Source organism: Pongo pygmaeus, chromosome 19 (assembly GCF_028885625.2).
Source record: "Pongo pygmaeus isolate AG05252 chromosome 19, NHGRI_mPonPyg2-v2.0_pri, whole genome shotgun sequence".
Lineage (NCBI taxonomy): Eukaryota > Metazoa > Chordata > Mammalia > Primates > Hominidae > Pongo > Pongo pygmaeus.
In genome coordinates, this window is record NC_072392.2 from 16,585,785 (window position 1) to 16,608,388 (window position 22,604).

The following is a 22,604-nucleotide window of genomic DNA, read 5'->3' on the forward strand; positions in this document are numbered from 1 at the left end:
CTGTCCAATATGGTGAAACCCCGTCTCTACCAAAAAATACAAAAATTAGCCGGGTATGGTGGCATGTGCCAGCTACTCGGGAGGCTGAGGCAGGAGAGTCACATGAACCCAGGAGGTGGAGGCTGCAGTGAGCCCAGATTGCATCACTGCACTCCAACCTGGGTAGAGTGAGACTCTGTCTCAAAAAAAAAAAAAAAAAGTATAATTATTCAATCAAGAAACTGCTGTATTAATTTAGGGAAATCATAGTCTCATAAGTCAAATTTTCATCCATAATTTTAAGCTCCATTCTTTTCCATATACAGAAAACTACCCGTGGGGAAGAAACTGGTGAAATGGGATCCCTCCTCTACCAAATTCTGCTTTCTAGAGCTAGATAGGGAATTTTGCTTCTCTCCAAAGTTCAAGTTTGGTTAAGCACTTGGAACCCAAAGTGTGAAAATTTTACTAAGTAAAATTATTTAACTCTGTGTATATTAGGTTAAATAAAAATAAAACTTCAAAAGACAAGCTTAGGATGCTGCATTGGCTTGTTGCATCTACCTTCTAAAGTTTACCCTGAAGGCTGCTGGAAAAAAAGTAAGTTATACTGAGTCCAAGTTTCCTGAGTAGCAGAAAAGTCTTGATAAATTTTATTTGTTGCACTTTAACAAAACAAAAAGCATCTGCCAACCACAGAACATTGCAACACCTAGGCCCTGGGCTTTCCCCCAGCATTCATTCACTAGCACCTCATGTTTTGGGGGCACAAGCATGGGGCTTTCTTAGGCTGTAAAATCACTTATATCATCTGTCTGTCCACTGCTTCAACTCCTTCTGCAGTATCCCTGCAACGACATTACATGCTTATGAAATGCTGCAGACAGGGAATTCCCGTCCTTCTAGGATCCTCTTCTGGCTGTGGGCAGCTTTACCATAAGTTCTTGTCTTATGTTGAAATAATTGATTTCATTTTCATCTTCACGTATTATTGCTTCTTTGCTGTCTCTTGGTGTCCAACTGAGTCTCATCGCTCCCCCTTCTAATACTCCTTCTGTCATCTATTTTGTCTTCTCTTCTTCAGACTGAAAATCCCTGGTAGTACCTGTAGTTTCCTTTCAGGACATGATTTTTAGTCTGTTCCTTCAATTGCCCTGTTGTAAAGATCAGAAATGCAGTGAAACCAGTTCTTCCCTTGTTCTCAATACTACCTCTCAAACAATACAGTCTACTTAAGCTGTTTTGGCACCAACATCACAGATATTTGAAGCTTACACAAACCAGAACCTCTAAGTCTTTTCATACCTGCTACTGTTTAGCCACATCTCTGCTCTGATCTTCTGTTGCTGCTCAATAGTTTTCTGGACCCAAGGAAAAGAACTGACCTACTCGTCGAAACTTCATCTTACTCTGTTTGGCCCACCATTCCAACCTTTTAAAAATTACTAGTAATTCAGTTACTTAAGACTAAATAGGGCCAGGTGCAGTGGCTCACGCATGTAATTCCAGCACTTTGGGAGGCCGAGGCGGGCAGATCACTAGGTCAGGAGATGATAGAGACCATCCTGGCTAACACGGTGAAACCCCATCTCTACTAAAAAAAATAAAAAAATTAGCCGGGCGTGGTGGCGGGTACCTGTAGTCCCAGCTACTCGGGAGGCTGAGGCAGGAGAATGGCGTGAACCCAGGAGGCGGAGCTTGCAGTGAGCTGAGATCACGCCACTGCACCCCAGCCTGGGCGACAAAGTGAGACTCCGTCTCAAAATAAAAAAAAAAAAGACTAAATAATGTGGACACAACATGATATTAGGCTTTATTTGAATTTAAAATCTTGATTCCATCCAGGGACTTTTTTTACCCAAGCACCTCAGAGACTGGTGCAGGGTTTTTCTTGAGAAGACTGTACAGGGCTTCTCATCATATGCAAACCCTCCACAGCCCACGGCTCCAACCCACAGCACCTCCTGCAGTCCTGGAGGGAAAAGGGACAGTAACATGAAGTGTCTGAAGATCCATTTCACCTCTTTTCCGTGTGAATCATGATGTTTTAAATGCATTCTTGACAGGATTCTATTTTGAAAGAATGATGCTCAATCTGTACCTTTTATGCTTCTTGTTTCTTCTCCATCAATAATATGTCAGTCAACTGCTTGTCGGAGACACTTAGCTGCTGACAGGTCCTCATGACCTGACTAAGGTAAACTGCCAAGAGATGCTTGCACTGGAATATAAAACACACACACCTATTAGAAATAGGCAGGGCCGGGGCTGGCCAGTCTAACCAAGATTTCTCATTACCATCTTATTTGGCAGGAAAAGACTAGAGCATACAGATTACGGGGTCTCTAACTGATTGTCTAAAAAGTGCAGATAGGCTGGGCATGGTGGCTCACGCCTGTCATCCCAGCATTTTGGGAGGCCGAGGCAGATAGATCGCTTGAGGTCAGGAGTTTGAGACCAGCCTGGCTGATGTGGCAAAACCCCGTCTCCACTAAAAATACAAAAATTAGCTGGGTGTGGCGGTACGTGCCTGTAATTCCAGCTACTCAGGAGGCTGAGGCATGAGAATCGCTTGAACCCAGGAGGTGGAGGTTGCAGTGAGCCAAGATCATGCCACTGCACTACAGCCTGGGTGACAGAGCCAGACTCTGTCTCAAAAAATAAATAAATAAAAACTGCAGATAAAGATGACGAGACAGGAGTATTCTCTTTAGAAATCAGAGTGGACAAACAGACTTACTTTACCTGCTACTTTGGGAAACGGCTTAGATCCATCAGGCACAAGGTATGTAACCCATGGTGAAAACCAAGACTAGCTGCACTCCTCACGTTAGTCCTAAGTTATATTTCTTCCTTGCCTTCAGAAAGCTGTCACAGCAATGGTTAACATTCCTTGAGGCACTATGCTGTGAAGTGCTTCTCACAGATTATCTCACTGAAATCTGACAGCTCCCTAGGAAGACAGGTATTGTAACCACATGCTCATCGGTCTCTAGGCTGCTCTTTTAACTACTATGTTATACTTCTGGGGTTGCGGGGCGGGGAGTAGTGGCAAAACTCTTGCATATATTGGCCTGTACACACCTCTGGGGAGATGATTATGTTGAATCTGATGTCAGAGAACACAGCTTTAGATCTTGAAGGGGCCTTGGTTCAATCCTGTCTCTTGCAGTTGAGATAAACTTAGGGCACATCAGTTATGAATGTGGCCTCTTGGACAATGGTATACCCAACTTGCCAGCCAGGTCCCAAGATGTTTAAGAAGTTAACAGTGTAAAAGAAAGGGGAAGAATGGAGTGGACACCATAGAAAATAGCTGCCTGCTTTCAGGAAGGTGTGTTTTTTTCTTTGGAATAAGGTGTGTGAGTATGTCCTGTTTCTGCTTCATGGTCTGGACTCTGATGAAACTGGCAAAGGCTTAAAGGAATAGGTGAAGGTACTCATGCCCCATGTGAAGGTCAAGTGTGGTGTCAGGCTGTCTCACAGGCAGTGCAAAGATATACCACATGGCTGAAGGTAGGATATGCAAAGTTGCCAACATCGTATTTAGTTCTTATTTTTATGGGGCCATCTAATTCCCCAGTGCCCACTTCCGGGATTCCCTTTTTTTCCTTCTCAAAGTTTCACTCATGATCTTTTACATAAAAATTCAGGAAATTGATGTAGTTCTAAAAATGACATTGCATTTTGAGAGGCTAAGCCCCTAAGAGATGACTAACTGAAGTCAAGGACAAAAAACTACCATTTGTTTCAACATGTAGTAAGATTCCCATTTTGTAGAATAGTTAAACCACAAAGTAAGGGCGATTTCTCTCTACATTCAACTACAGTGGGAAGAGTCTTCCCCATCCTCACCAGGATGCTGTCACTCTTCCGTAGCACTGAGAAGGCAAATGCAGGACATGAACAGTAATGACAAGAAGCCAAACATGTGTATGTTTTACCAGAACTTCCAAGTACCTAGAAAGAAAGGATAGATGGGATCAGACCTCAGAAGATGTGCTGGAAAAACCATCTCTTTCCCTTTTTATCTGTGTAGACTCAGAGTTGCTCTGCAAATTGCACTGAGAAGAACTGCAGTAATATGTTACATAAAAGAGGAAACAACTTCTCTTCCTCCAGCGTACAGACTCTCCCTTCCTCACCTCTCAGTGCTCACCTTTAGGACTGCATATAAAGGAATTGAAGAGTTTCAGATTAGTTCAACCAACCACATAAACCATTCTGTTCCTACGCCTAGTGATTCATGGGGCCCACTCTATGGGCTGACCGTAATAAGAAGGAAGTGGAGGGGGAATCTCTCATCTGCATTTTATTGTGGGGGTTCTTAACCTTTGGTATTTCCCAGCAGGTGTGTACATTTCTAAAGCTTCCTACATACCTAAAGAGAGACTAAAAACAGGCAAAGGGTCAGTAGCAGGGCAGGAGTAAGATAGGTCTCAGGCCGGGTGTGGTGGCTCAAGCCTGTAATCCCAGCATTCTGGGAGGTCGAGGTGGGAGGATCACTTGAGCCCCAGAGTTCAAGACCAGCATGGGCAACATGGTGAGACCTCGTCTCTATAAGAATATTTTTTTAAAAATCAGGTATGGTGGCACATGCCAGTAGTCCCAGCTACTTGGGAGGCTGAGAGGGGAGGACTGCTTGAGCCTGGGAGGTCAAGGCTGCAGTGAGCTGTGACTGCACCACTGCACTGCAGCCTGGGTGACAAAGATCCCGTCTCTAAAATAAAGACAGGTCACAGAAGAAGAAAAGAAGAAACTGGGAAGAGGCTTTTGAAAAGCATTTGAGAGCATGAGAGCAGAGAGAATAAATAAAGCAAAGACCCTTGCGAAAGGAATGACTCAGCTGTTCAGGATGGAGGTCTCAGGAAAAGAGGCAGGCCCAGATCTGCCTACTCATCTAGCAGGATGGAAGGAGGACACTGATACGTAGTGGGTTGATAAGAGGCACAGTCTAACAGTCTTGGTGGTGGTCAAGAGGGACAAAAAGGAGAGGTACAGGAAAAACAAGATACATCTGTAGTATGATTGCACAAATTTGTTGGAGAAATCCTTTGTTTAAGTCTCTCTACCACCAGGCAGCCAAAAACTTTTTGTTGAGGTCTTCATTCCTAGAGTTAACTTCCCAACTGGAGGCATAAGATTATTATTAGTATCCAAGGGAAGCAGAAATGTCCTGAGGGTGATTTTATAATGAACTGCCACTTAGGAATTTGCCACACGGCCTTCAAAGCACTTTTAGGCTCTCAGATGGCAATCTAAATGAAAAAGCAAGGACTTTTAAATTTTTTCTGAATTACAATGTTAGCACTCCTAGGATTCTTTAATCTTTCTTACCCACAGAGAATAAAGCTACAGGTATGGTTTGACTGCAAGAACAAACAGCAGGTTCCAGTGCTGTGCTTTTGTCACATTTTCAGTGGTTCATATAATGCAGTTATCCCAGTACAGCTTTTATTAACATTTTTTTTTTTAATTTTTGTTTTTTGGAGACAGGATGTTGTTCTGTCATCCAGGCTGGAGTACAGTGGCATGATCATAGCTCACTGCAGTCTTAAATCCCTCGGCTAAAGTGATCCTCCCACCTCAGTCTCCTGAGTAGGTAGGAGTACTGGTGTGCGCCACCACCCTAAGCTAATTTAAAACATTTTTTGTAGAGATGGGGTCTTGCTATGTTGTCCAGGCTGGTCTTGAACTGCTGGGCTTAAGTGATCCTCCCACCTTGGCCTCCCAAAGCACTGGGATTACAGGCATGAGCTACCACACCCAGCCTCAGTATGGTTTTTTGATGCAGTCAGAATTCCTTGGGAGATTTTAGGTTACCAGAAATGCCAATGATTGGGTAAGAAGATGCCTACTGAACACATTTAAGATTTCAGTTCAGGCCGGGCACAGTGGCTCACGTCTGTAATCCCAGCACTTTGGGAGGCCGAGGCGGGTGGATCATGAGGTCAGGAGTTCAAGACCAGCCTGGTCAATATAGCGAAATCCTGTCTCTACTAAAAATATAAAAATTACCCAGGCGTGGTGGTGGGTGCCTGTAATCCCAGCTACTCAGGAGGCTGAGGCAGGAGAATAGCTTGAACCCGGGAGACAGAGGTGGCAGTGGGCCAAGACTGCATCACTGTACTCCAGCCTGGGCGACAGGGCAAGACTCTGTCTCAAAAAAAAAAAAAAAAAAAGAGATTTCCGCCCAGTTACAAATTAGGTGTTGAAAAAGCACACCTTGCATATTACCTACCGCAAGGCTCTGACGTGTTATGAACATATCACCGAGACCATTCAGTATCAATGGAGAGATTTCCCCAGCATGTGTGGAAGCTTACATTGAAGGAAGAGTATTAAAGCAGATTGTTTTCCACTTAATCCTAAAGAAAAAACCCACAACATCCAGCAGTGACATGTATAATTCTTTTTTTTTTTTTGAGACAGAGTCTCACTTTGTTGCCCAGGCTGGAGTGCAATGATGCAATCTTGGCTCACTGCAACCTCCACCTCCTGGGTTTAAGCCATTCTCCTGCCTCAGCCGCCTGATTAGCTGGGATTACAGGCATGTGCCACCATGCCTGGCTAACTTTTGTATTTTTAGTAGAGACAGGGTTTTGCCATGTTGGCCAGGCTGGTCTTGAACTCCTGACCTGAGGTGATCCACCCGCCTCAGCCTCCCAAACTGCTAGGATTCCAAGCATGAGCCACCACTCCCGGCCTATAATTCTTGGGTGTCTAAACTATTACCAATGAATACAACTTCAGGTTTCTCCTCCCTTTAGTTATCTCGTCTCTTCTCTCTAGATGTAAACTTAAGCAAGCAGAAGCCTCTGGGATTCTATACTGACTAGAATAATTCACTGCTTCCTTCTTATTGCGAGTCCCCGTCCATCATAATGCTCCCTGGATCATGCTGAATAAATGCCTGGTGACTTGAGATGGGGAGAAATTCTACAGTTTCCTTGCCTGAGCCTTTCAAGGGCTAAGACTCAAAGTAAAATGTTCAACTGCCTAAAGCAATAAACACCAAAAGAGGTTAAATTTCGAATTTGCTTTTCGCTTATCTAGCAGTGGACAACTAATGAACCCAACAATCAGGCAAAATCTGAGTTAGAAACATTTAGAACTGGAAATTGACCTTAAGGATAACATAATTCAATTCCTTCACCCTTCAGTGAAAAACCAACTTCCTCTTACAGGAATTGCTCCTAGTTTTCCCACGTATAGTCTGGAATGTTTATCCCCAGAAGGAGAGAGCGTTTTAAAAAAGGAACATGCTGGAAAGAGGATACTCAGACCATGGCTGACAGGACTTGTAGGAACCTCACTTGGAGGTGGTCGCTACTGTGGTTCTACTGTGGTTTCAGTCAGGTCGCAAGGAGAGGTGACCCATCTACACGGTCATCCATTCAGGGGTACAGTTTTATTTTATGACTGCTCCAAGCCTCTTAGGACACTCCACAGTGTCTTTGTTATTGTTCATGGGTTTGGTGCTTCTCTCTGAAGACAGGATTATATATTCCTGGCCTGTTAAATACAGGCTGGCCATGTGACCTGCTTTAGTAAAATCTGAGTAGCCAAGCAGAAAAATGTTAAAAATTGTGTACCATGTTTTCCTTTTTCTCTTTGAGATTCACAGTGTTCCAGATATGGGCTGCTTTGCCCACTGGGATCCCTGCATGAAGCTGTTTTGGAACAGAGCTACAACTGGCTCCTGGTGGATACACAGCATGAATGAGATCTAAAACTTTGTTTTTGTAAGCCTTTCAGATTTGGGGTCATTGATACCACAGCATAACTTAGCCTCTCCTGACTGAAATATCCTCCTTCTTAAGTGAACCAAAAAAGTATAAAAAGTGGCCAGGAGCACAGGCTCACGCCTGTAATCCCAGCACTTTGGAAAGCAAAGGTGGTGGATCACCTGAAGTCAGGAGTTCCAGACCAGCCTGGACAACATAGTGAAACCCCGTCTCTACTAAAAATACAAAAACTAGCCAGGCATGGTGGTACACACCTGTAATCCCAGCTACTCAGGAGGCTGAGGCAGGAGAATCGCTTGAACCCAGGAGGCAGAGGTTGCAGTGAGCTAAGATCATGCCTTTGCACTCCAGCCTGGACAACAGAGCGAGACTCTGCCTCAAAAAAAAAAAAAGGTATAGAAAACGACTCAGGTGTCAGCAACATAACAATGACTTTAGAATTATTTCACATTACATCTAGAGAACAATAATATTAGAGTTGACCTATGGGATGAAGAACGACCTATGAAAAGATAACTAGCTGGGCACTGAGGCAGTATGTGACTCAACTTTTATCATCTCATACAACTCCTGAATTCAGCCAAATTCTTACTATATTACCATACAATGCAACCATTAAGGTTAATTTGAGGGTGTACAAGATTTCTACAGCCTCATTTAATTCAAAGTCCAAGAGGACAGCCACAATTCTTGGAAGTTAGTATTTTATAATTAATAAAGCAACGTAATATATATCAGATGTGAACGACAAAAACTAAACAAGTGACTTAAGTTACTGTTGACCAATGGGAGGAACAAAAAGTCAACAGTAATTAAAATATTTCAAACAAAATTCTGCTTGCCAGGTCAAGTATTGTGCCCATAATGGAATCAAGACCAAATATCCCAAACTAAAAGCAATGGGAAAAACTTGAAGGTCCCTCTAGTTTCGGGTATTTTAGCTACCTAAAAACCAAAAACAAAAACACCAGGAAAGAGGACAGACACACTTCCTCAGGTACAAACTGCAAGTTCAGTGACTTTGATTATTCCATAAGTTCTCCATGAGAAAATTCATCTAATAGGCAGTCTCCTTTGAGTAGGACAATACCATCCAGAAGTTTTTTTTGTGTTTTTTTTTGTTTGTTTGTTTGTTTTGAGACGGAGTTCTGCTCTTGTCACTCAGGCTGGAGTGCAATGGTGCGATCTCTGCTCACTGCAACCTCCTTCTCCTGGGTTCAAGCGATTCTCCTGCCTCAACCTCCCGAGTAGCTGGAATTACAGGCGCCCGCCACCACACCCAGCTAATTTTTGTATTTTTAGTAGACACGGGGTTTCACCATGTTGGCCAGGCTGATCTTGAACTCCTGACCTCAGGTGATTCACCTGCCTCGGCCTCCCAAAGTGCTGGAATTACAGGCGTGAGCCACCACGCCGGGCCATCTTATTTTAGTTACAAAAATGTCTGGAGGATTTTGTTAAGTGAAACTATGCTAAGTGAAATAAGCCAGGTACAGAATGACAAATACCACATGATCTCACTTATATGTGGAATCTAAAAAAAGTTGAACTCATAGGCTACGTGCAATGGCTCATGCCTGTAATCCTAGCACTTTGGGAGGCTGAAGGGGGAGGACTGCTTGAGGCCAGGAGTTCAAGACCAGCTTGGGCAACATAGCAAGACCGTCTTTATTTAAAACAAAAAAAAAGTTGAACTCATAGAAGAAGAAATAGTGGTTACCAGGAGCCTTGGGGTTGGGGAGGAAGATAGGGAGATATTGGTCAAAGGGTACAAAATTTCAGTTAGGAGAAATAAGTTCAGGGTATCTATGGTACAACATGGTGAATATATTTAATAACAAAGTATTGGCGGGGATGGTGCTCATGCCTGTAATCCCAATACTGTGAGAAGCCAAGGTGGGAGGACTGCTTGAGCCTAGGAGTTTGAGACCAGCCTGGGCAACATAGTGAGACCCTGTCTCTATAAAAACAAAGAAATAAAAAGACTGAAGTACTGTATATTTGAAGATTGCTAAGATAGTGGATTTTAAGAGATCTCACCACAAAAAAAAAAGTATATAAGGTATTAGATATGTTAATTAGCTTGATTTAGTTATTCTACAAGGTATCCATACATCAAAACATCATGTTATATACCATGAATATAGACAGTTTCTGTCAGTTAAAAGTAAATAACAATTTTTTTAAATTATCAATTTGTTAATTTTATCAAGTTGGGGCAAAAACCTTTTAACAGTCCAGGAAATATTTAAAGCTAGTCAACAGCTTCTACAGAGATGAAGAAAACATTTTGTCCTAAGGGGTTTCTGTAGGGATCACCCCCATCTCTAGACTTCTACCTGGTAAACACGCCTTCCACTGGGTGATGAGATTAAGGTGATGGACTGTCGATCAACTAGGTCCAAGGCCTGGGTGGCTGATGAGCCAAAGAGAAACTTCAGCCTGTGAAATAAAAACGCTTCAGATTAGAAGGCCTGATTCTCAAAGTCACCTCAGTAACTTGACCCAAAGGATCACTAGACTTAGCATTTTTAAAAAATTCATTTTAATTTCGAAAAAAGGAAAATAATACAGCAAAACCCATGGACCCACTCACTCCCCAGAATTAATGTTAATATCTTGTGTACTTATTTCAGATCTTCTTGTATTATATATGTATGTGTGTGTGTGTGTGTGTGTGTGTGTGTGTGTGTATATATATATTTTTTTTTATTTATTTTTTTTTTTTTGAGATGGAGTTTCGCTTTTGTTGCCCAGGCTGGAGTGCAATGGCGCAATCTTGGCTCACTGTAACCTCCGCCTCCCAGGTTCAAGCGATTTTCCTGCCTCAGCCTCCCAAGTAGCTGGGGTTGCAGGCATGTGCCACCACGCCCGGCTAATTTTGTATTTTTAGTAGAAACGGGGTTTCTCCATGTTGGTCAGGCTGCTCTCAAACTCCAGACCTCAGGTGATCCACCCGCCTCGGCCTCCCAAAGTGCTGGGATTACAGGTGTGAGCCACTGTGCCTGGCCTGTATTATATTTTTAATAAAGGGAGTAAACTGTTAGTGATAAAGAAGCCCTCTTTATACTTCTTTGTAGTGCCTCCTTCTTCCTACCTTCCCCTTATCCCTGAGGCAAGCACATGCATTTGTTGGTTTTCTTCCTGTTAATGTGTTCATATTAAATATTATATATAGAACATATGTATGCACACATACATAACAAACACATGCATATATGTATGCATATACATATATAGTATTGTTTTAAAACATAAAAGATATATTGTAGGCTTCTTTTTGCTGTTCCTGAAATAGCTCATGAAAAATAAAAGAAAATATAAAATATCGTAGACTTCTTTTGGCAACTTACATTTTTCTACTCAATGCATTTTTGAAAATGAGGCATGTTGACATACATTTATTTTTACTTTACCTTTGAATAATATTCCATTATATGTATACACTGAATTTTATTTAAGTACTCTATGTATGGACATTGTTTCCATTTTATACTATTATAAATAATATTCAATTATCCCCATACATGTCCCTTGGCATACATCTCTGAAAATCCCCCTTTAGTTTATGTAACTAAAGCATATGTTCATTTTCAACTTTAATAGATATTGCCAATAGCTCTCCAAAGTGGAAACAGGAGTGGTGGCTCATGCCTATAATCCCAGCATTTTGGAAGGCTGAGGCAAGAGGATCGCTTGAGTCCAGGAGTTCAAGACCAGCCTGGGCAATGTAGTGACACCCCATCTCTAAAGAAAAAAGAAAAAAAAAAAACTAAAACACACAAAAAAGTGAAAACAGCACTCCCACCAGCACTGTATAAGATTTCTGTTTTCTCAGGCTGGGCGCGGTGGCTCATACCTGTAATCCTAGCACTTTGGGAGGCTGAAGCAGGCAGATCACCAGAGGTCAGGAGATCGAGACCATCCTGGCTGACGTGGTGAAACTCCGTCTCTACTAAAAATACAAAAAATTAGCCAGGCGTGGTGGCACACGCCTGTAGTCCCAGCTACTCAGGAGGCTGAGGCAGGAGAATCGCTTGAATCCGGGAGGTGGAGGTTGCGATGAGCCAAGATCACGCCACTGCACTCCAGCCCAAGTGACAGAGGGAGACTCCGTCTCAAAAACAAACAAACAAACAAACAAACAAACAGAAAAACCAGACTTCTATTTTCTTCATGTCCCCACTAACACCAGTATTATCAGGCTTTTTTATGTTTGCCTATCTGAAGATATTAAATGTGTACTTTCTGGATTAGTAATAAGGCTATCCAACTGTTAAATGATATACAGGAAAAAACTTTGATATGTGAGAAAATTCTTATAATATTAGGTGAGAAAGGTTGAAGACAAAATATTTTAGGAACTCTCAAGCATGTTAACTTTTTTAAAGGAAACCTACAATTATGTCAAAATTAAAAGTTTAATTTTTTTTTTTTTTTTTTGAGATGGAGTCTCACTTTGTTGTCCAGGCTGGAGAGCAATGGCACAATCTTGGCTCACTGCAACTTCTGCCTCCCAGGTTCAAGAGATTCTCTGTCCCAGCCTCCCAAGTAGCTGGGATTATAGGTGCAGGCCACCATGCCTAGGTAATTTTTGTATTTTTTAGTAGAGATGGGCTTTTGCCATGTTGGCCAGGGTGGTCTTGAACTCCTGACCTGAGGTGATCCCCCTGCCTTGGCCTCTCAAAGTGCTGGGGTTACAGGTGTGAGCCAGCGTGTCTGGCCTTTTTGTTTTTTTATTTTTTGTTTTTTGAGACAAGGTCTCTCTCTGTCATCCAGGCAGGCTGGATTCCAGTGGTGCAATCATGGCTCACTGCAGCCTGAACCCCCCTGGGCTCAAGTGATCCTCCCACCACCTCAGCCTCCCTAGCAGCCAGGACTACAGGTATACACCACCACACCCAGTTAATTTTTTGATTTTGTAGAGACAGGGTCTCCCTGTGCTGCCTAAGCTGGTCTCAAACTCCCGGCCCCAAGTGATCCTTAAGCTTCAGCCTCCCAAAGTACTGTTATTACAGGTGTGATCCACCATGCCTGGCCAAAATTTCATTTTTTGAAAAGGCAATAAACCGGCCGGGCGCGGTGGCTCACCTGTAATCCCGGCACTTTGGGAGGCCGAGGAAGGTGGATAACGAGGTCAGCAGGTTGAGACATCCTGGCTAACACGGTGAAACCCTGTCTCTACTAAAAATACAAAAAATTAGCTGGGCACGGTAGCGGGTGCCTGTAGTCCCAGCTACTCGGCAGACTGAGGCAGGAGAATGGTGTGAACCCGGGAGGCGGAGCTTGCAGTGAACCGGGATTGCGCCACTGCACTCTAGCCTGGGTGACAGAGCGAAACTCTGTCTCAAAAAAAAAAAAAAAAAAAAAAAAGGCAATAAACAAAAATTTAAGAGTGATTATTACTGGGTGGTATGATTATTGATGCTTTTTATAGGTTTTATTTTCCAATAAAAGTTTTTTATAAGTGTGGGTTATTATTATTATTATTATTGAGTTGGATTCTCACTCTGTTGCCCAGGCTGGAGTGCAGTGGCACAATCTCTGCTCACTGCAACCTCCACCTCCCAGATTCAAGCGATTCTCCTGCTTCAGCCTCCCGAGTAGCTGGGATTACAGGCGCATCCCACCTCCCAAGGTGCTGGGATTACAGGCATGAGCTACCACACCTGGCCTAAGTGTGGGTTATTTTTATAAACTAGAAAATAAAATAGCAGGGTTAAACTCAAACTGAAAAGTTAATGTTTTAAAGAACTTATATGACTTAACACAGAGTAAGACAAACCTAGTAAGGCTTCACAATTAAAATGTTCAACTTCTTACTTCATTTTCCAACAAACCAGCCACATATACAACAAATTATTGGGGGAAATAGAAAAGAGTGCTTTGAATTTTTATATTAAACATATGAAGATTTAGTCTATAAAATAACAAAATACAAAAAACAATGAAATAAAATTTGTCAGGAACCTTACCAATCAATCTCAACAGTTACCTTTAAGAATTTTTTTAAGGCCAGGCGTGGTGGCTCATGCCTGTAATCCCAGCACCTTGGGAGGCTGAGGCGGGCGGAACTCCTGACCTCGTCATCCACCTGCCTTGGTGTGTGCCACCTGTAGTCCCAGCTACTCAGGAGGCTGAGGCAGGAGAATCACTGGAACCTGGGAGGCAGACGTTGCAGTGAGCTGAGATTGCGCCACTGTACTCCAGCCTCAGCGACAGAGTGAGACTCTGTCCACTTTAATACCTACTGTGAACATCTCTTGAATGCATTAAAGATTTTTCCATATCACTTTTAATGGTTACAAATAATTCTACTATAAAGATGAATCATTTTTATTCTCCTCAAACTCCATGAATTGTTAGATTGTTTCTACGTTTTATTGCTACCATAAACAATACTGGATATTCATCACATTTGAGAATATCCTCACTGTAAAATCTTTACGAACATCTATAATTACTTCCTGGGTATATGTTCTTCTATGTGGAATTTCTGGGTCAAAGAACATGTATGTTTTAAAGTTCCTATTGCCTGTTACCCTGCAATTTACATTCCTGTTATAAATGATCCCTTTCCCCATATTTGTGTCTACTTCTTTTCTGTGGTCACTAATTTTCTAGATGAAAAGTTATGTTAATTTGTATTTTTGTGGTCACTAGTAAGATTTGTCTTTTTCCTCCCAAAGGATTTGGCTATTTGCATCTTTTATTCTTTGCCCTTTTGTTTTTAAAGTAGTACATTTTTTCCAGTAATATTTAATTCTTATTAAAAATTTAAGAAATACAGTAAAGGTTAAGGCCATTCCCTCAATTCTACCTCCTTCCTTGCCCCAAAGAAAAAACACTGGTAGAGCTTGGTATATATTCTTCAGAACTTTTATTGTTTTAGAGATGAGGTGTCACATCACCCAGGCTGGAGTGTAGTGGCACAATCATAGCTCACTGCAGCCTCAAACTTCAGGGCTCAAACAATCCTCCTGGGACAGGTTTTTTTTGAGACAGTCTTGCCTCTGTCACCCAGGCTGGAGTGCGATGGCATGATCTCACCTCACTGCAACCTCTGTCTCCCGGGTTCAAGCGATTCTCCTGCCTCAGCCTCCCGAGTAGCTGGGATTACAAGTGCTTGCTACCATGCCCGGCTAATTTTTGTGTTTTTAGTAGAGACGGGGTTTCACCATGTTGGTCAGGCTGGTCTCGAACTCCTGACCTCAGGTGATCCACCCGCCTCAGCCTCCCAAAGTGTTGGGATTACAGGCGTGAGCCACCGTGCCTGGACAGGACTTTTAAATATAAGTGTATATCAGTAATTAAGTATTACTTAAACCTAGGTAGCTTTCACTTTTTTGATCTCTGCATTTTTTTTTTTGATCTCTGCATTTTTAAAATAACTGACCACTCTATATTATTCTCATTTAAGTAGTTGTATCATCTGCAAATAATTATAATTGTCTTTCCTTGCAGATAGGTACATTTGTAATTTCTTTTTCATGTGTTAGTTGAAGAGCTACGCTTTTTTTTTTTGTTTTGAGATGGAGTTTCGCTTTTATTGCCCAGGCTGGAGTGCAATGGCACGATCTTGGCTAACAGCAACCTCCGCCTCCCAGGTTCAAGCAATTCTCCTGCCTCAGCCTCCCGAATAGCTGGGATTACAGGCATGCACCACCATGCTTGGCTAATTTTGTATTTTTAATAGTGACAGGGTTTCTCCATGTTGGTCAGGCTGGTCTTGTACTCCTGACTTCAGGTGATCTGCCCGTCTCGGCCTCCCAAAATGCTGCGATTACAGGCGTGAGCCACTGTGCCCGGCCAACAGCCACAATTTTTAAAACAATGTTAAATAAGAGTGGCAAATATGACAATACTGGATATGGTGTTGGCTATTCAATTGAGACAAATTTTTAAGAATCATGTCAAGAAAATATTATTCCTAGTTTCTAAGAGTATTTTTTATTTTTTATTTTTTTTGAGACGGAGTTTTGCTCTTGTTACTTAGGCTGGAGTGCAATGGCACAATCACAGCGAGATATGCAACCACAATCTCCCGGGTTCAAGCAAGTCTCCTGCCTTAGCCTGTGAAGTAGCTGAGATTACAGGTGTGCGCCACCACATCCTGCTACTTTTGTATTCTTAGTAGAGACAGGGTTTCACCATGTTGATCAGGCTGGTCTTGAACTCCTGACCTCAAGTGATCCACCCGCCTCAGTCTCTCAAAGTGCTGGGATTGCAGGTGTGAGCCACGGTGCCTGGCCTTTTATTCTATTTTAAAAATTATTTTAGTAGAGATGGGGGTCTCCTTATTTTGCTAGAGCTGGTCTCGAACTCCTGGGCTTAAGCAATCCTCCTGCCTTTCCCTCCCAAAGTGCTGAGATTAGATGTGTGAGTCACAGTGCCTGGTAGTAAGAATATTTTTATTTTTTATTTTATTTATTTATTTATTTATTTTTGAGACGGAGTCTCACTCTGTCCCCAGGCTGGAGTGCAGTGGCATGATCTTGGCTCACTGCAACCTCCAGCTCCCAGGTTCAAGTGATTTTCCTGCCTTAGCCTCCTGAGTAGCTGGGACTACAGGTGCCCACCACCACGTCCAGCTAATTTTTTGTATTTTCAGTAGAGACGGGGTTTCACCATGTTGGCCAGGATGGTCTTGATCTCCTGACTTCATGATCCACCCGCCTCGGTCTCCCAAAGTGCTGGGATTACAGGCGTGAGCCACCGTGCCTGGTCAAGAATATTTTTAAAAATCAAGAGTTGATGTTGAAAGGATTTTAACATTAATGGTTAAAAAAATAATCAAACACAACAGTATATGTACTTACGATAACAAATATTCATCAGGAACTGTAAAATGAGAATGGAAAAAAAAGTTAATCATATTAAGCCAGTGACCATTGACATAAAAATCTTAAAAAACACTGTAACTACAAACACTTCCGTGTGTGATGGTCAACTGAACCTATGCATCTGGTTTTACTCCTTCCCCAAATCCCACTAAAACCATAATAAAAGGATTTCCTTTTTCTTTTTTTGAGACGGAGTCTTGTCCTGTCGCCCAGGCTGGAGTGCAATGGTGCAATCTCGGCTCACTGCACCTTGGTTTTGTGTATTTGTTTAAACCTCCTGGGTTTAAACCATTCTCCTGCCTCAGCCTCCCAGGTAGCTGGGACTATGTGCATGCACTACCACGCCCAGCTAATTTTTTTTGGTATTTTTAGTAGAGATGGGGTTTCACCATGCTGGCCATGCTGGTCTTGAACTTCTGACCTCAAGTGATCCACCCGCCTTGGCCTCCCAAAGTGCTGGGATTATAGATGTGAGCCACCGCACCCAGCCAGATTTGTTTTTAAAAGTATGAATTCCAAAGGATGAGAAAGACAGGGAGAAACAACAGCCATGATACATTGGAAGCTGATAGAAGAGTGGAAAATGATTTATAAGACCTAAGAAAACTGAATCCTAGGCTAGCAATGGGGAGAGTCAAGCACCAGCCTGAGTTACACTCCAAAATCCACCTCTCCCCTTCCCCAAACCCTAACAAATTGGTGGCACCAAATAGCTTCATTGCGGGTGAAGCAGGGATATGAAAATAAGACTCTTTTCAAGTATGTTTGAGAAGTAGTGGGACCCCAGTTCCCTCCACAGCTTTAGGTGACTGCCTTTCCCTCATTCTGGCAAAAGACTAGGTTTATTTTCTGGAGAGGTTCAAACACAGGATATCTGGACTAAGGAAAAATACTAGGTACAGTGAAAGTCAGGGTGTCACACTGAAAACAGGATCTCCTGCTGTCTTCCCTAACATGGCTCCCATAACACAACCCATCAGGCCTTCGCCCTCCAGCCACGAGACTGGAAGTCTTCCCTAGGTATACCCCAAGAGAAGTGGGAATGACACTGAAATGGTTGCCCCAACTAAATAGCCTACTGAGAACAACTATAGTGACGTTCGTATTCCGTAAGCCCCTCTACCACCCAGAGCTTCCAATATACTTTTTACTCTTCCACTCTGAAATATGACTAGACAGCCAAGGGTTACCAGACAACAAAGGAAAAAGGAAATAGAATAAAGCAAACAGAAGAAAGAGGAAAAACTGCAGAAAGGAGAAAATTTTAAACATCTATTACTAATATTTTATCATCAGAAAAAAGTTAATGCAATCATAAAACAGGAACAAAAACAGGCAGAAGGCATAATAAGAAAAAGGGAATCTTCTGAAAGAAAGTTATAAATTAAAAATACATGGTATGTCTCTGTAGTTTCAGTTACTTGGGAAGCTGAAGCAGGAAGATTGCTTGAAACCAGGAGTCTGAGGCCAGCCTGGGCAATGCAGTAAGACCCCGTCTCTCTCTCTCTCTTTTTTTTTTTTTTGAGACGGAGTTTCGCTTTTGTTGCCCAGGCTGGAGTACAATGACGCAATCTCGGCTCACTGCAACCTCCACCTCCCGGGTTCAAGCAATTCTCCTGCCTTAGCCTACAGAGTAGCTGGGATTATAGGCATGCACCACCACGCCCGGCTAATTTTTTTAGTAGAGACAGGGTTTCTCCATGTTGATCAGGCTGGTCTCGAACTCCTGACTTCAGATGATCCGCCCGCCTCGGCCTCCCAAAGTGCTGGGATTACAGGCATGAGCCGCCGTGCCCGGCAAGACCCCGTCTCTTAAAAAAAAAAAAAAAAAAAAGACAGAAATTCAACAGAAAACCTGGAAGATAAAGTTGAAGAAAGTTCCCAGGAAGTAGAGAAAATATAAAAGAAACACAGAAGCCACAGTAAGTCAACCAGAAGGACAACAGAGGACATCCAGTAACTTAATTACAGAAATACCGGAAAAAACAGAGAAAACAGATGGAGAGGACTCATCAGTCAAATAATTCAAAATTCCCCACAGCTGAAGGACATGAATTTGTAGCTTGAAAGGGCCCACTGTGTGCCCACACTGTGAAGTGAAAAAAACAAACTTTATCAGAAGATTCAGAACACTGATTATGAAGAAAAGATAATTCAAACTTCCAGAGAAAATAAAGGTCACATACAAAAATCAGGAGTAACACTAGAAGCTAGGAGGTAGTGGAATAATGTTTTCAGATGTCTGAAGAAATACTATTTCCAACAAATAATTCAATACCTAGACAAACAATCACTTAAGTGTGAGGGCAGAAAAAGAACTTTTTCAGCCAGGCGCGATGGTTCACGCCTGTAATCCCAGCACTTTGGAAGCCGAGGTGGGCGGATCACCTGAGGTCAGGAGTTCGAGACCAGCCTGACCAACATTTAGTATCTCTACTAAAAATACAAAAACTATTAGCCGGGCATGGTGGCGCATGCCTGTAATCCCAGCTACTCGAGAGACTGAGGCAGGAGAATCCCTTGAACCCAGGAGGCGGAGGGTGTGGTGAGCAGAGATTGCGCCACTGCACTCCAGCCTGGGCAACAAGAGCGAAACTCTGTCTCAAAAAAAAAAAAACAAAAAACCAAAAAAACCCCACAACTTTTTCAGACATAAAAAGCCTCAAAAAGGGGCCAGTGTGGGGGCTCACAACTATAATCCCAGCACTTTGGGAGGCCAAGGCAGAAGGATCGCTTGAGCCCAGGAGTTCCAGAGTAGCCTGGGCAACAAAGAAGACCCATTTCTACAGAAAATAAAATAATCAGCTGGGCATGAGGTGTGATTGCACCACTGTACTCTAGCCTGGGGAACACAGTGAGACCCGGTCTCAAAAAATAGAAAAGAAACCCTCAAAAGGTACATCTCATGCCCCCTTCTTCAGGAAGCTGGCAGAGTCTGTGTGCCATAAAATAAGGTAGTAAGCCTGGGCAACACAGTGAAACCCCGTCTCTACAAAAAATACAAAAACTAACTGGGCATGGTGGTGCACACCTGTGGTATCTGTTACTCAGGAGGCTGAGACAAGAGGATCTCTTGAGCCTGGGAGGTTGAGGGAGCAGTGAGCTATGATTGTGCCACTGCACTCCAGCCTGGGTGACAGAGCAAGACCTTGTCTCAAAAAAAAAAAAAATTTTACATGGGCCGGGTGCGGTGGCTCATGCCTGTAATTCTAGCACTTTGGGAAGCCAAGGCAGGTGGATCTCTTGAGCTCCAGAGTTCGAGTCCAGCCTAGGCAACATGGTGAGACCCTGTCTCTACAAAAAATACAAAAATCTAGCCAGCCGTGGTATTGTGCGCCTGCAGTCCCAGATACTCACTTGGGAGGCTGAGATGGGAGGATCATCTGAGTCTAGGAGGTCAAAGCTACAGTGAGCTTTGATCATGCTATTGCACATCAGCCTGGGTGACAGACTGTCTAAAAAAAAAAAAGAGGTAGTAAACTGAGAAAAAGAAAACTGTAGGATATACTAAACATAGGACCCAACATAGATACAGAGAATTCCCAGATAATAATGGTGAAGAGAGATCTCAGGAAACAGCCGAGAGATCAGCCAGTCCATATTAAGCAAGTCAGAAGGCTCTAGAGATGTCTTCAGGAAGGTGAAACTGGTAACAGACTTCATTCATCTGAACATCTTGAGGGGAGATTGAGAACACTAGTAAAGGATGTGAGGTTAAAGTAGGAATAAATATGTAAAAAACTAAACAAGCAAATAAACAAAACCAAGATAGTTATAACTCCAGGGAAATCCAAAAGTTACAAAGAAAACGAAAAGTAATCATAGCTTCCTACATGGTTCCACTGTGACTAGTTTATATATCATCATACAAGTATAAATTTGGAATCTTGATCTAAAAAAATTACCACTGAAGAATGGGGGTTAGGAAGGGTGTATAACTATATATTAATAGAAAAAAATTTTGAAAAAGACAGAAAACAGGACTGCTGAAAATAAACATGAATCAACAGCATTGGTCCCTCTGTCTGTCTGAACCATGGGTGTCAGGGGCAATGATTATGCCCCCTTCAGGACTGTCAATGTGTCTTGTGAACCTTCTTGTTGGAGGGAAGAAACCCAAAACTGGCTGGGCACGGTGGCTCACGCCTGTAATCCCAGCATTTTGGGAGGCTGAGGTGGCCGTATCACAAGATCAGGAGTTTGAGACCAGCCTGGCCAATATGGTGAAACCCCGTCTCTACTAAAAATACACAAATTAGCCGGGTGTGATGGCATGCGCCTGTAGTCCCAGCTACTTGGGAGGCTGAGGCAGGAGAATCACTTGAACTCGGGAAGCGGAGGTTGCAGTGAGCTGAGATCACGCCATTGCACTCCAGCCTGGGAGACAGAGCAAGACTCTGTCTTAAAAAAAAAAAAAAAAAAAAAAAAAACCCAAACTACTGTCAGTGTATGGATTAATCTACTCAGACACAGAACAGTTCTGGCGATTATTGTTTAAAGTGACAGCATTCCGAACCCTCAGGCCATCCAATCTTAGAGCACAGAACAACTGTATAAGCTAACATCAGTTGGCTTTTTCCCCATCCTTTTTGGAATCAAGTATGTTTGAATACTTGACTGCACTAATCTTTCAAGCACATACACTAAGTCTCCTTAATTTTGACTGAGATGAGAAAACAAAGTTGGCTTATTTTTCTCAGTTCCTTAAAAACAGTAACTCAAGATAAACCCTTTCAAAATGCAGTACAGTACTTTTAAAACAAAAGCCATCCAAGTTGAATAAGCGGTGGCAGTTTTGGGGCCTAATATGGCTGTTATTTATAAGATGACCATTTTTACATCCTAAGAGTAGTTCATTAGTCAATGCATTTTGATTAGATCAAATTTGATTTGATCTTATCCTAGCATACTCTGAACACATCTTGAGATCAACCCTTCTCAGGTGATTTTGGCGAGCATAGCCCAAGAGCACCCTCTGCTGGTCAGAAAAAAATGGTGCTTTCACAATACCCAGATTTACTCCAATGATTGCATATGCATTTAGGTTTTGTGGCTCTTAAAATGCTTTTTTTTTTAAATGGAGTTTCGCTCTTGTTGCTCTGGCTGGAGTGCAATGGCGCGAGCTCGGCTCACGGCAACCTCCGCCTCCTGGGTTCAAGCGATTCTTCTGCCTCAGCCTCCTGAGTAGCTGGAATTACAGGAGCCGGCCACCACGCCCAGCTAATTTTTTGTATTTTTCGTAGGGACGAGGTTTCACCATGTTGGCCAGGCTGGTCTCGAACTCCTGACCTCAGGTAATCCACCTGCCTCGGCCTCCCAAAGTGCTGGGATTACAGGCGTGAGCCACTGCGCTGGGCCTACTTTTTAAAGTGTATGGAAGCATTAACTTTAATGTTAACATCAGAATTTGAGAAAAAGTAGTTTAATAATTCAAAATTTCGTGTAAAATAATCCAGAACTCCACGTTTCTATCACTCACTGTAGGCTCCCGTCCCTTCTATCCCCGGGCGGGGACCCCTCCCAGCGACCTGGCCAGCTCTCAGCACTTCGGTCCCCACTGGCCTACTCGCTCCGACGGAGGAGCTCCTGCAACTGCGCTGTACCCTAAATATTTGCTGAATCGATTTGACTTTTACTTGTTCCAATTTCGCTGTTTTTTTGTTTGTTTGTTTTTGTTTTTACGAACAAGAGGTTTATAGAACCACACGGAAAAAAGGTAGGGCCAGGTCCGGACGCCCCGCCTCCTGCCTTCCGGCCCGGCGGTGCCCGGATGCCCGGCCCGCGCAGCCACACACGACCTCGGTACCGTACTTCGCGCGCTCTCCTGCACCGCCGCCGCCATCTCGCTCAGGAGCTCCTCCACAACCGCCGGCAACACTACGGCCATAGCGCCGCAGGACACGCCCTCCACGACTGGCCGACCACCGCGACGCTCCAGCTGACGGCGCCTACCTGCGGAGGATCCCGACCCCCTGCTGGGGCAGGGCGAGACGGAGTGACGTCGGAGCGCGTCATCGCGCGTGCGGACGCAAGG

At 43.1% G+C, this 22,604-nt stretch overlaps 1 protein-coding gene across 2 annotated transcripts; it reads right to left on the reverse strand.

The window, feature by feature from the left end:
* Window positions 1–600: 600 nt before the first annotated feature.
* Window positions 601–22,604, reverse strand: ZSWIM7 (zinc finger SWIM-type containing 7). 2 transcript variants are annotated; one of them, XM_054456649.2, is made up of 6 exons: window positions 22,382–22,604; window positions 16,547–16,568; window positions 10,067–10,169; window positions 3,835–3,939; window positions 2,081–2,200; window positions 601–1,133 (listed from the first exon to the last, which is right to left on the reverse strand). In XM_054456649.2, the coding sequence occupies exons 1-5, from the start codon at window positions 22,455–22,457 to the stop codon at window positions 2,084–2,086; spliced, it is 423 nt and encodes a 140-aa protein (XP_054312624.1). In that variant the 5' UTR covers window positions 22,458–22,604; the 3' UTR covers window positions 601–1,133; window positions 2,081–2,083. The 2 variants fall into 2 exon arrangements, with proteins under 2 accessions (XP_054312624.1, XP_054312627.1); XM_054456652.2 differs by having other exon boundaries at window positions 601–1,951; window positions 22,382–22,586.

Coding starts and splice junctions, on each gene's coding strand:
- ZSWIM7 (XM_054456649.2), bottom strand. CDS start 22,457: ATGGCCGTAGTGTTGCCGGCGGTTGTGGAGGAGCTCCTGAGCGAGATG. Junction 10,170..16,546: donor CCTGATGAATATTTGTTATC/GTAAGTACATAT, acceptor TTTATTTCACAG/GCTGAAGTTTCTCTTTGGCT. Junction 3,940..10,066: donor GTGGAAGGCGTGTTTACCAG/GTAGAAGTCTAG, acceptor CTTTCTTTCTAG/GTACTTGGAAGTTCTGGTAA.